The sequence below is a fragment of the Rhagoletis zephyria genome, unplaced genomic scaffold, assembly GCF_001687245.7.
Source record: "Rhagoletis zephyria isolate East Lansing unplaced genomic scaffold, Rhagoletis_zephyria_1.1 Rzeph_scaffold_00197, whole genome shotgun sequence".
Lineage (NCBI taxonomy): Eukaryota > Metazoa > Arthropoda > Insecta > Diptera > Tephritidae > Rhagoletis > Rhagoletis zephyria.
Genome location: NW_016157281.1, coordinates 143161 through 156605, shown reverse-complemented (window position 1 = coordinate 156605; position 13445 = coordinate 143161). Strand labels below are relative to the sequence as shown.

The window sequence follows — 13445 nt, the reverse complement described above, 5'->3', positions numbered from 1 at the left end:
GATCGTCGGTTCGAATCCTACTGAAAGAAGTCTGATGAGGAAATGTGGTGATTTCCGAAATAGCTATCACTTCTACCATTTTTTCAAATTATTGTTGCTTTTCCACAATAAATTTTCATTTATAAAACTGCCTCGAGCTCAATATAAATTGTTAAAATATAATTGTTATAAGTCCAAAAAAATAACAAAAACAAATAACTTAAGGACGAGCACACCTAAAAGTTAAACATTCTAAAAATAGAATTATTAGCAAAAACCAACAATACCAACAACCACATGATCAAGTGAATTGCAGCGGAATAGCTGCGCTTGATTGTGTTGGCATAACAAAAATGAAAATAGTGGAAAAAAGCAAACGATAATTTACAAGGCGTACTTAGCACGGTGCATAGGCAACTGGCTGAGTCAGTGGGATCGTCGGTTCGAATCCTACTGAAAGAAGTCTGATGAGGAAATGTGGTGATTTCCGAAATAGCTATCACTTCTACCATTTTTTCAAATTATTGTTGCTTTTCCACAATAAATTTTCATTTAAAAAATGGCCTCGAGCTCATTATAAAATTGTTGAATATAATTGTTAAAAGGCCAAAAAATAACAAAAAACAAATAACTTAAGGACGAGCACACCTAAAAGTTAAGCATTCTAAAAATAGAATTATTAGCACAAACCAACAAAACCAACAACCACATGATCAAGTGAATTGCAGCGGAATAGCTGCTCTTGATTGTGTTGGCATATCAAAAATTAAAATAGTGGAAAAAAGCAAACGATAATTTACAAGGCGTACTTAGCACGGTGCATAGGCAACTGGCTGAGTCAGTGGGATCGTCGGTTCGAATCCTACTGAAAGAAGTCTGATGAGGAAATGTGGTGATTTCCGAAATAGCTATCACTTCTACCATTTTTTCAAATTATTGTTGCTTTTCCACAATAAATTTTCATTTAAAAAATGGCCTCGAGCTCATTATAAAATTGTTGAATATAATTATTAAAAAGGCCAAAAAAATAAAAAAAAACAAATAACTTAAGGACGAGCACACCTAAAAAGTTAAGCATTCTAAAAATATAATTATTAACAAAAACCAACAACCACATGATAAAGTGTGAATTGCCGCGGAATAGCTGCGCTTGATTGTGTTGGCTTGAAAAATGAAAAACTGGGGAAAATAGCAATAATAATTCACAAGGCGAACTGGCTGAGTTAGTGGGATCGTTGGGTCGATTCTTACTGAAAGAAGTCTGGTGAGGAAATGTGGTGATTCCCGAAATAGCTATCACTTCTACTATTTTTGCCACAATAAGTTTTTCATTAAAAACGGCCCCAAGCTCAATAAAAGTTGTTGAATATAATTGTTATAAGGCCATAAAATAACAAAAACAAATAACTTAAGGACGAGCACACCTAAAAAGTTAAGCATTCTAAAAATATAATTATTAACAAAAACCAACAAAACCAACAACCACATGATAAAGTGTGAATTGCAGCGGAATAGCTGCGCTTGATTGTGTTGGCTTAACAAATGAAAAAGTGGGAAAAAAGCAACAATAATTCACAAGGCGAACTTAGCACAGTACGTAGGCAACTGGCTGCGTCAGTGGGATCGTCGGTTCGAATAGCTATCACTTCTTTTCCACAATAAGTTTTTCATTAAAAACGTTCTCAAGCTCAATCAAAATTGTTGAATATAATTGTTTCTTTTCATAAATTCATTTGTAGCATCTCTATGAATATGCCCTAATAAGTCTTACTTAATGTTTATATAAGTCATACCCAAAATTTCACAATTTCACAGTTATAATAGCTGAAGCATATCTAAAGATGTATGAAAATAAGATAATTGAGTTCTCAGAACCGATTATTGATCGATCCTGAAAATTTAGAATTGATTCTCTAAAATCGATTATTTCGAGAAAATCATTGATTCTGGAGTGAAGTGATGTTCTAACTGCTGGACATATGCATACCATTTTTCTAAATTTTTTTTAAGCTTCTAAAGGCCGGCGTAGTATTTGAGTGGTTGCCAGTCCCTAGCATGCGCTGCACCGATGCCAAGTTTTTTTCAAGAAATTCTTTGTTTGATTCCCGTAATTTTACTAACAGCGAAGAGACACTATCTTTATCCATTTATACCATTTTACGTTACAATAAATGTGCGCGAGATCCAGAAGCGAAGGAGAAATTACAGTATGACTAGTGTTACCAGATCCAACTTAATTGCCAGTAAATTATTGCAAGGTAGTCTTTGCAAAATCAATACATTCCTACATCTATCACACCTCCGAAGAAGAGTTCACCTGCAAGGCTCAACCACAGGGTTTGAGCTATATCATTGTCAATTTGAATAAAGATTTTCAAACTTATTGTTAGGCTTAATGTATCTTAAATAAGCAGATTAACAAATAAATATATGTACAAGAAAAAAGAATTCTCCGTTGGATTTCAAGACTTACATTATTATTGGTGTTAATACTGGTTCCCAAATAAACGAAGTGGTCTATTTTTTTAAACTTGTAACTGTCAAAAGTGACAATTGGTTGTTTACTTTCTCTTATTCACATTTAGCTTGTTCCAGACTTATGCAATATTAATAGTGCGGACAAAATATATAGTGCGGCTACAAGTTTTGCCTTGTGCTACCAAACTTAGTCAAAAATAGGGTTGCATTCCCATAAACACCAAAAAAAAAAAGAGGTTTGTATGGAAAACTCTGAGTTTAAGAGTAGAGTTTAGCGTTAAACTCCAAAATGGCCCATAAACTCGAGTTTATGGCTCCACGAAAGATACTATAAGAGAGTGTCAAAATGCGGTTGTCAATAATTATCTAACCATTTATTATTATTGCCATGAAAAACAGCTTCTCATAAAAATACATTCGCCGTTCGGAGTCGGCGTAAAACTGTAGGTCCCTCCGCTTTGTGCGACAACCTCAAGGCGCACGCCACAAGTCGGAGGAGAAGCTCGGCCAAACACTAACATATGTATAAGCGCCAATCTATTATTATTATCTATTATTGAATCATGGGGATAGCGAAAGTTGAAATCCGTCTGCTGGAGACGCTTCTTAGATGAACTCCGCTCCATATTTTTGATTCAGCAGCAGCAGTATTTTTGCAACTACAACCATGTATCAGACTTTACTGCTTTGGTAAGAAATTTATGGTACAAATCTGGACCAGCATTATCATTATGAAGTTAAATTATTTAGTTGACTTTATTTTTTGACTTTTTCGAATATGAAGACTAAGCGGGGTTTTTCTAACATTATAAAAAGAGAGCTCAAAAAATAATCTTTAGAAATTTGTATTTGCATTTTTTGTAACTCCTTCCAAATCTAAAAAACCCTATAAGCGGTTCTCATTAGCCTCAAGCTTGCCCGCCTCTGATATTATGTATATGTAAGTGTGTATGTATACATATTGATATTATATTTTTTAAATATAGGAACAAATGACAGCCGTCAAAAATTCTACAACAGTCAATAATCATTCAGATTCGGATTCTGAAAGCGTATTCACGGATGATGATGATTGGACGTACCCTATGCCCCTCCGTGAGAATGTTGGTAAGTATTATTGCAAACGAATAGAATTAATGGTAGTGATTGAGAAACACATAGACAATGAAGACAAAGTTGTTTTATTACTTAACCTGTTTTTAATTCCTCCACGGATAAAACCATGATACAATTATTCACAGGTATAGTCTTCCCAGAGAGTTTTGCTTTTAGTTTTCGTTTAGTTTTTTATTATTAGATTTTCTGTTTTCTTTGTTTTTAACAAATTTGATTCAGGTTAAACACATATATGTACAAAAAATAAACGAAAAAATAGGGCAGTTCATTTAAACGCGTGAATGCCTCGTAACCACGTAAACCTCGGAAACTTATTTAATTTGGTATGGTGTAACGATATATTCTTGATCCGATATCCTAAGTGAGAGGTAACTTTCAGCGCGTATTGGTTCGGTGAGTCCTTGTTACATCACTCGGATTAAATCTCTAACAACAAAAATCTATGTGCTTAGAAATATAAAATTAAAACATTTAAACCACTATTGAACCCCAATTGAATGAACCCTGAAACTACTACAACCAACGACGCTTATGCCAATTCCTTCCCGAGACGATGGTAATCTCATTATGTTCGTGAAAACACCCTAATACGCTGTTCGGTTACTCAGGCCCTTCTATTAAGGTTTATCGCTTCATAACACTTTGTTAGCGTCACAATTCAACAAAATATGTAGACATAATTTTATTTCATTCCAGTATACATTTATTTCAACTTAAAAAGTCCTGTGCCCTAATATATATGTTTGTATGTACAGTATATTTTGCTTTGCTGCCTCTATGCTTAAGTGCGCATTTAAGATACCTACCCCAAAATGCGTATCAGAGGCATTATTTTTAACATTTATAAGGAAACTGCTCCGATAAATGCATTTAACCTGCACATTGGCGATACCTGCCTTAAAAATTGTGCGACTAGTATCAATTATCATAGAAAGTATTACGTTTACCTGCACTGGCCCTACAATTACCTAATTTTAAACTTTTTATTTATTTTGTTCATCTCGCAGAACAACGAAAATGGCTATAAATTTATGTAGTTATATAGATAATTAGATACTATTCGGTAAAAATTTCGCTTGCAGTAATTTCTACGTGGTAAGTGCTTCTCCATTATTTGGTTTCATAGGGATTTGGATACCTTCCCCATTTAGTAGTAGTAAAGAAAATTCGCTTAAGTGCCTTTTTCGGTTAAGTGCACAAGTTTTTCGTGCAAAGAAGGAAGTGCAGCTAAGCAAAATATACTGTACATGCTTATCGTGATTGCTGGTTGGGTTGCCTATAAACTACCCAGTAGAAATCTTATGCATACAACATCGCTGTTGGTGGCATGAGCTTGCTGCTGTGTATACATGCCAGTATAAATGAACCTTCATTTCCATTTAACACGCGTGGTTACCTTAATCATACACTTGTACTACTGCTGTATGCATATAGCTGTATTAATGTTTCAAACATACAAAAATGCATTAATGGAACAGTATTAAAGCATTCTTACAAGATATGTACCCCATATGTAAATGCTATTTTTCTGATACATTTTAATATACGGGGACATACAAACAAGTAGCATTTACATATTCAAATGCATATCTTGTAAAAGCCCGTTTGTGCTGAAAATAGTATCGCACAACACGTCCGTTCACTAAAATTTTTGTACAAGACTGAAAATATTACAAAAATTCCACTTCAAATTTATCAAGAAATGTACTTAAAAAAACGACAACGTACATTCGCTTGCAATTCGCTAGAATTTTAATTTATTCGTGGAAATTCATGACTACGCATGCATTGTTCACACTAATACACTCATATAGCAAGCATCATTCAAGAACGCATACAACCGATTTCTACTGGGTAGTTACCTACATAATACTTGCTGTGCCCTACACAATTGGTGCGTATGTACACTAGAGCGGGTAGAGCGATTTGTAGAGGATCAGAAAAACGGAAAAATCGGATATGCGGTAAATGCTCTACTGATCATTCTCAGCAACTTTGCTTAAGAAACTGTGGGGTTTCGAAGCCATGCAAAACTAATTTTGATCTAAACGAATCATTCCGTGGTTTATGTCAAGCTTTTAACTCTCATTCCATCACGTTTGACATATCGGACTCGATTTTTGCTATAAAGAAAACTATCATTTCCACTCTCAATAATTGAAATACTATCTTTAGCATATCCAATCAGCTGATGAATTTGATTCTGTAGCTGAATAGTTTTAGATCTCGACGTTTTAGCGTAGGACGGATGGCATTGAAAATGGGTAAAATCGGACAATAACCACGCCTACCTCTCTTATAAAGGAAGTTCTCAGAAATACGAAAACTGCGATATTTGAGTAACTACTGAAGCTTATTAACTCAAAATTAATGTTTACAATAATTTTTAGACGACAAATAAAAATATTATAAATTTTTGGAAAATGGGCACAGCCACGCCCACTTATGATTACATCTTGGTAACCGCTTCACCAATTTCTCCCAAACTTAGTAGTTGTTGACCATGGTACAACATACTAAACGACTGCAAATTTTTAAAATCGGACCATAACCACGCCAACATCCCATATAATGGTTATTTAGAGAAATCCGAAATCTTCGATAAAGCAGTAAATACTGTACGTAATTTATTCAAAATTGATGCTTGCAATAATTATTTAGCAAAAAATAGGTTTATGATAAAGTTTTGGAAAATGGGCGTGGCACCGCCCACTTATGACTACATATGTGAATCTCGATAACTCTTCAATCAATTTGTACCAAAATCGTTATGATTATTGTGCTTGCCACATAAAAGCAAACCATTGAAAATTATTGAAATCGGACTAAAATTACGCCCTGCCTGTTTGGTTCCGACAAAAAAAATAGCTAACACAAAACCTGGACCTTTAGCGCACTCCCGTTGGCTAGCCAAGGCCATTTATTTAGAATTTGAAGACCCATCACTTCCTGACCCACAAGTTCTATGCCACATATGTTCAACTGCTAACCAGTGCTTCTCGGCGCGTAACGGAAAAAAATCGTGACAGATGTTAGTAAANCCACATAAAAGCAAACCATTGAAAATTATTGAAATCGGACTAAAATTACGCCCTGCCTGTTTGGTTCCGACAAAAAAAATAGCTAACACAAAACCTGGACCTTTAGCGCACTCCCGTTGGCTAGCCAAGGCCATTTATTTAGAATTTGAAGACCCATCACTTCCTGACCCACAAGTTCTATGCCACATATGTTCAACTGCTAACCAGTGCTTCTCGGCGCGTAACGGAAAAAAATCGTGACAGATGTTAGTAAAAAAAAAATTACCACGCTTGGAAAGCAAGCAGGACTTAAAAACTTAGTTATTTAAGTATTTAAAAAATGTACTGCTTTTTATACCCTTACACTCATAAATCAGCTATTTGTTTAAGTTTTTTCCACCAAATTTTGTATTACCGGAATGAAACTTCCCCTTAAAATTCGTTGGCTCGGAATTGGTTTTAGACCAATAGTTTCTTAAGCAAAGTTGTTCAGAATGATACCTAGAGCATGTTCCGCATATGCGATTTTATGGGGAAAAAATCGACCCGCCCTAATGTACACGCATATGTACATGTATACCAGAGCTGTGCAATGATTGAATCAATTGAGTGGACATTCTCATTTTTTCGTTTCAAAAATTTGTTTGATTTAAAAAATTTAACAACCACTCTTGAGATTGGTTACAAATTATAAACACAAAATATGTAGTGTGTTATGGAATGGTTGACACCCATTCACATAGAGAATGTGAATGCAAAAAAAAAAAAACTCAATCATGTATGATTGTCCGTTTATGTGAATGCAATCTGTTATTATCATTCAGTACTAATACATGGCTGTATTTCTTTATTCATTCTGAACGTTTGCAATAAACTTGTTTGTATACTTATTCTTTAGAACGTTCCTGATGATATGTTAACGTACATTTCAATCGAATTCTGTTTATTCCGGCTGTGAAATGGGATTATCCGGAATGTATAAAGAAATGCAGCCTATTTGTTGTATCAGGGTTGAGATTTTTGTACTCCAAGTGTGAAACCAGAAGATTGCCATCTCTCTTAAAATAAGTAAACAAATAAATATTTTGTGCTAAAATATTTTTCTAGGTGTTTGGCCGAGCTTCTCCTCAAACTTGAGGCATAGGTTCTGTTGTTGTGGCACAAATGGGGAATGTATAAAGAAACGCAGCCTATTTGTTGTATCAGGGTTGAGATTTTTGTACTCCAAATGTGAAACCAGAAGATTGCCATGTCCCTTAAAATAAGTAAACAAATAAATATTTGGTGCTAAAATATTTTTCTAGGTGTTTGGCCGAGCTTCTGCTCAAACTTGAGGCATAGGTTCTGTTGTTGTGGCACAAATGGGGACACCTATGTACATATTTAAGGCTCCCTCCGAACACCAAGTGATTTTATAAGAAGAGTTTTCAAGGCAGAAATATACTCGAAGGTTTGCCATTGCGTGCCAAAGGACGACTGCTATTTTGGGTTATGATCTGACTTGCTTTTTAACCATGGTCCTATGGAGTGGAAACGCACATGTAATCACTCTGCTGCGGCAGCCGCCGTAAGTATATGCTATACATATCGTCGTTTAAAGTACAAAACCGCGTATCAACAAAATGCAAAACCGCGTAATTGCATAAATTATTTTCTAGAGAGTAAAATCACCCATATTTCAAAATAGTTCTCTTTTTTTATAAAGCAAAGGTATTTCTGCCTAGTATATTTCAGGACGAATGGGTAAGAATTGAGCCAAGAGCTTTTGTGGGCAAATCCAATTTTTGGCACAAATGTCAGTTACGCGGTCTCGCAGAATGACGATACGCGGTTTTGTACTTTAAACGACGATATGTATGCACACATCTATATATTAATACGCTAACATGAATTTTGTCTCCGTTCGTTTGGTGATTCTACCGAACCGATTTCCAAACCAAGAACACCATTGGAAAGGCATTTTTCTGTAGATGATCAGTTTTTATGGTTTCAAAATTGGTTGAAAATTACGGCCTAAACCGTCGTTTAAGCATTTCCGGATTTGTGTATAGATGTTGCTGCAACATGTTGTTTCACTTCGCATTTGAAATTAAGCTTTGAAATAAAGATAAATATGAAGGTGAAGCGGCAGTTGGTTGGTTGGGAGTAAATTGTCAAATGCAAGGGGAATAATGCACATGGAAATGGTCATGGTAAATTTAAACACTTTAAGGTAAAACACTTTAAGGTATAATAATCGATTAAATAATTGATTTTTTTATCGATTTAGTAATTTATATTGTTATCGATATGTACAATAATCGATACTGATGATTGTTATATCTATCGATTTTGCAATCGTTGTATTTTTCTATATGTTTATGGATAATGTTATCGGTATTTTTATTGAAACAGTTATCGACAGGGTTACCGATTTAATAATCGGAACATGGAATGCGATCACATTACATGACATCACATCACATTATATGACATGATATGATGAGACATCATATTATATTACATCAGATAATATGATATCACATCACACGATATCACGTGACATGACATCATAAGATATGGCATCACATGACTTGACATCACACGATATGACATCGTATGACATGACATCGTATGACATGACATCGCATTACATAACGTGGCATCACATGATATGACATCATATGGTATGACATCGTATGACATGACATCACAGAATATGGCAGCACATGACAAAACATCCTATCATATGACGTAAAATCACGTCACATCTTATACCGTCATCACACCTCATCTCATCTACGTGAATAGATAAGAAAAGGATAAGNTTGCACTTCAAATTTGTGTTTTAATAAAGTGTTAATTAAATAAATTATTAATGTAAATTATTATTTTAATAAATAGATTTAAAAATATTTATACTTGGCAACTCTTGGACTTTTCTTCATTTGTAACAAATGACAGATGTAGTAAAAAAAATAAAAAAATATTTGTAATTTTACAAATTTAAAGCAAACGGGCGTTCTTTACAAAAAAATGTAGTTAGGGATCGAATTGCGCATNAAATTAAACTTTGAAATAAAGATAAATATGAAGATGAAGAAACAAGTGATAACGATGAAGACAAAAAAAAAAAAGAAGGCAAAAGTGAAGATAAAGACGAAAACGGAGATAAAGGCGAAAATAGAGACAATGAGAAATACATAAGAATTATGGTAACTGAATTGAAATTTTCCATAAAAGTTACCGAAACTTATCGAATCATCGAAGTTTATAATTATCGAAATTTATCCATGCTTATTAAGTTACCACAACGTATCGAATTATTCAAATTGATCAATGTTTATTGAGTTGTCGAAATTTATAGACACAGAAACTTAGTTGTCGAAATTTACGGATAGTTATCGAGCTATAAAAACATGTGGGATTATCGAAATTTGTCAAGTTAAAGAAATGTATCAAGTTATCGATATTTATTGAATTATCATTATTTATAGACTTAACGAAATTTATCGAGTTGTAGTAATGCATGGAGTTCTTTCAACTTACAGAGTTATCGATGATTATTGATCTACTGAAATTGGTTGATTCATCGAATCGAAGTTTGTGGTATTTTCAAAATATATCCCTTAATCGAAATTTCAAGATTATATAAGCTTATCGATTTTTCACTGCTTATCGAATTTTATCGTGCCAACAGAGTGCAATGAGTTTTCAAAATTTTTCGATAGCTTTCGAAAAATGTGGAGCTGTCAAAAGTAAAAATTTTGAAAGGTATCCAAAGAGTTTACATTTTTGAGTTATCGAAATTTATCGAGCCCTCGAATTTCACAGTTGTTGAAATTGGTCGAGTTCACGAATTTTGTTGAGTTATTGGATTTTAGTGTTTTTGAAATTCATCGAACTATCGATATGTATCAAGTCATTCATATTTATCGATAAAGTGGAATGTATCGGGTCAATTCTAAGTCCTGCTGAAGTCCAAAGACCTTCTAAGATAAAAAAAATTTTAGTTTCGTTTTAGTTCCAAAGCGGAAGATGTTCCGGTAAGTTAATTTGTACCGTATAAGTTTTGCTACGTGTTAAGTTAGAAACCCTCTCCAAGGCTCCTAAAAACTGGAAAAAAGGCGAATTTCGACAGTAACTGGCACTCTAGTTTTAGAGTATTTGTTCTCAAAATGCGTGAAAACTATAGTATGCTTGCAAACAATTAATAACATTTTGTGATAAACAATTTTACACATGTATTTGCACTTCAAATTTGTGTTTTAATAAAGTGTTAATTAAATAAATTATTAATGTAAATTATTATTTTAATAAATAGATTTAAAAATATTTATACTTGGCAACTCTTGGACTTTTCTTCATTTGTAACAAATGACAGATGTAGTAAAAAAAATAAAAAAATATNTTGGTTGATTCATCGAATCGAAGTTTGTGGTATTTTCAAAATATATCCCTTAATCGAAATTTCAAGATTATATAAGCTTATCGATTTTTCACTGCTTATCGAATTTTATCGTGCCAACAGAGTGCAATGAGTTTTCAAAATTTTTCGATAGCTTTCGAAAAATGTGGAGCTGTCAAAAGTAAAAATTTTGAAAGGTATCCAAAGAGTTTACATTTTTGAGTTATCGAAATTTATCGAGCCCTCGAATTTCACAGTTGTTGAAATTGGTCGAGTTCACGAATTTTGTTGAGTTATTGGATTTTAGTGTTTTTGAAATTCATCGAACTATCGATATGTATCAAGTCATTCATATTTATCGATAAAGTGGAATGTATCGGGTCAATTCTAAGTCCTGCTGAAGTCCAAAGACCTTCTAAGATAAAAAAAATTTTAGTTTCGTTTTAGTTCCAAAGCGGAAGATGTTCCGGTAAGTTAATTTGTACCGTATAAGTTTTGCTACGTGTTAAGTTAGAAACCCTCTCCAAGGCTCCTAAAAACTGGAAAAAAGGCGAATTTCGACAGTAACTGGCACTCTAGTTTTAGAGTATTTGTTCTCAAAATGCGTGAAAACTATAGTATGCTTGCAAACAATTAATAACATTTTGTGATAAACAATTTTACACATGTATTTGCACTTCAAATTTGTGTTTTAATAAAGTGTTAATTAAATAAATTATTAATGTAAATTATTATTTTAATAAATAGATTTAAAAATATTTATACTTGGCAACTCTTGGACTTTTCTTCATTTGTAACAAATGACAGATGTAGTAAAAAAAATAAAAAAATATTTGTAATTTTACAAATTTAAAGCAAACGGGCGTTCTTTACAAAAAAATGTAGTTAGGGATCGAATTGCGCATATTTTTTCCAATATCAAGTGCCCCCAAGAAGTGTTAAACCACTAAATAGCTTAAAAAACGCTTTACAAATTTCGAAACGAGAGTGAAGTGCAGTGTTCAATTTTTACCGAAATTGTAATAAGTTAGCTTTGGAAAATTTAAGTAGGAGCGCAACGTAAATATCTAGCAGTGTAAACCTAGTATTGTTATTATTGAATATGTGAACCTAGCATTATGATTATTGCATATGTAAACCAAGAATTATTATTGCATATCCATCATATACTTATAATAGTATTTATGTATTAAAAGAGTTCTGTTGATCCTCAGCCACGCACACACTAGTACTGTAGTACATCCGTCAACCTGTAAATAATTGGTATTAAAATAAAGCTGTACATTCATCAACCAATAAAAATATCACTTGTTTTAAATAAGCAAATCAAAGGACAAAGAGCGCTTATTACATTGTGTCAGAAGAAACTCGCTTGCTGACGTCGCGATCATTGCTGTCGTAATCGTGTACGGGTTTTGCGAAGCCNCCAATATGAAAACAAAAATTTTATGTTTGGCTCAAAGCTACCAAACGTGATGGTGATGAACAGGATGATCAAATTGCCGCTTTGCTGTCATTAATTGGCGATGAGGGCGTCAACATTTATAATACGAATTATGACTCGATCTTTGCTATAAAGGAAACTATCATTTCCACTCTCAATAATTGAAATACTATCTTTAGCATATCCAATCAGCTGATGAATTTGATTCTGCAGCTGAATAGTTTTAGATCTCAACACTTAACACACTCCTGTTTCCACGACTCGGCACTAAAAAAAAGGTTCCGTACGTCATGCGGGCTGCGCCCCTCGTGTCGGTTGGGCGGGAAAGAAGGGTAAACACCGTTGGTATTAATTAATTAATTAATTAAAACGAATTTTGTGCCAGCGAGTTTTAAGGGGAAGTTTCATGTGAGGTAATACAAAAATTTCTGGGAAAACACTTAAACAAATAGCTAATTTACTACTGTAAGGGAACAAAAAGTAGTTTATTTTTTTAATGCTTAAATGACCAGAATTTAAAAAGAAATCGATTAAGCAGTCACTGTCTGTCCGTCCATCGTCCGTCTGTCCGTCAGTGCACATGATAACTCGATAAGAAATTGAAATATTTTAACGAAATTTGGTATTGAAATATATATCAGGTGGCAAAATAACTAAATAAAACGCGGCCGTCGGTCTCGGTGTCCAAAATCGAATGTCTTCTTTATTGTTCTTGAAAATGGCGCATAGCATTTTACAAACAACGGGTCTTACTCGCTAAAATACAACTAGTCTTAAGGTCTAGTTACTTAGCCTACTTATGGTCTAATCACAAGCACATGTGTATACCTAAAGCCCTATTCACACACGCGTACGTGCCTACGGTCCTACAACTCGGCCGTCCTGACATATAGAATCTCCTGATTCTATGACGACAAGTTTATACAGTGTTACGTTCATGCGCAACTAACTTTAACATTTTATAGTTTTGTCGTGGCTTTGGTTTTCTTATGATCGTACCACGGTTTTAAGTTCGTAACTG

The 13445-nt window shown here is 33.8% G+C and overlaps 1 protein-coding gene across 2 annotated transcripts in view; it reads left to right on the top strand.

Annotated features, from left to right (window-relative positions):
• Positions 1 to 13445, top strand: part of dos (daughter of sevenless) — a 352985-nt gene that overhangs the window by 209933 nt on the left and 129607 nt on the right. For both annotated transcript variants that reach the window (XM_017609168.1, XM_017609167.1), the window contains exon 5: positions 3444 to 3564. In XM_017609168.1, coding sequence (XP_017464657.1) covers positions 3444 to 3564 — 121 coding nt within the window. The remainder of the gene's footprint in view (positions 1 to 3443; positions 3565 to 13445) is intronic.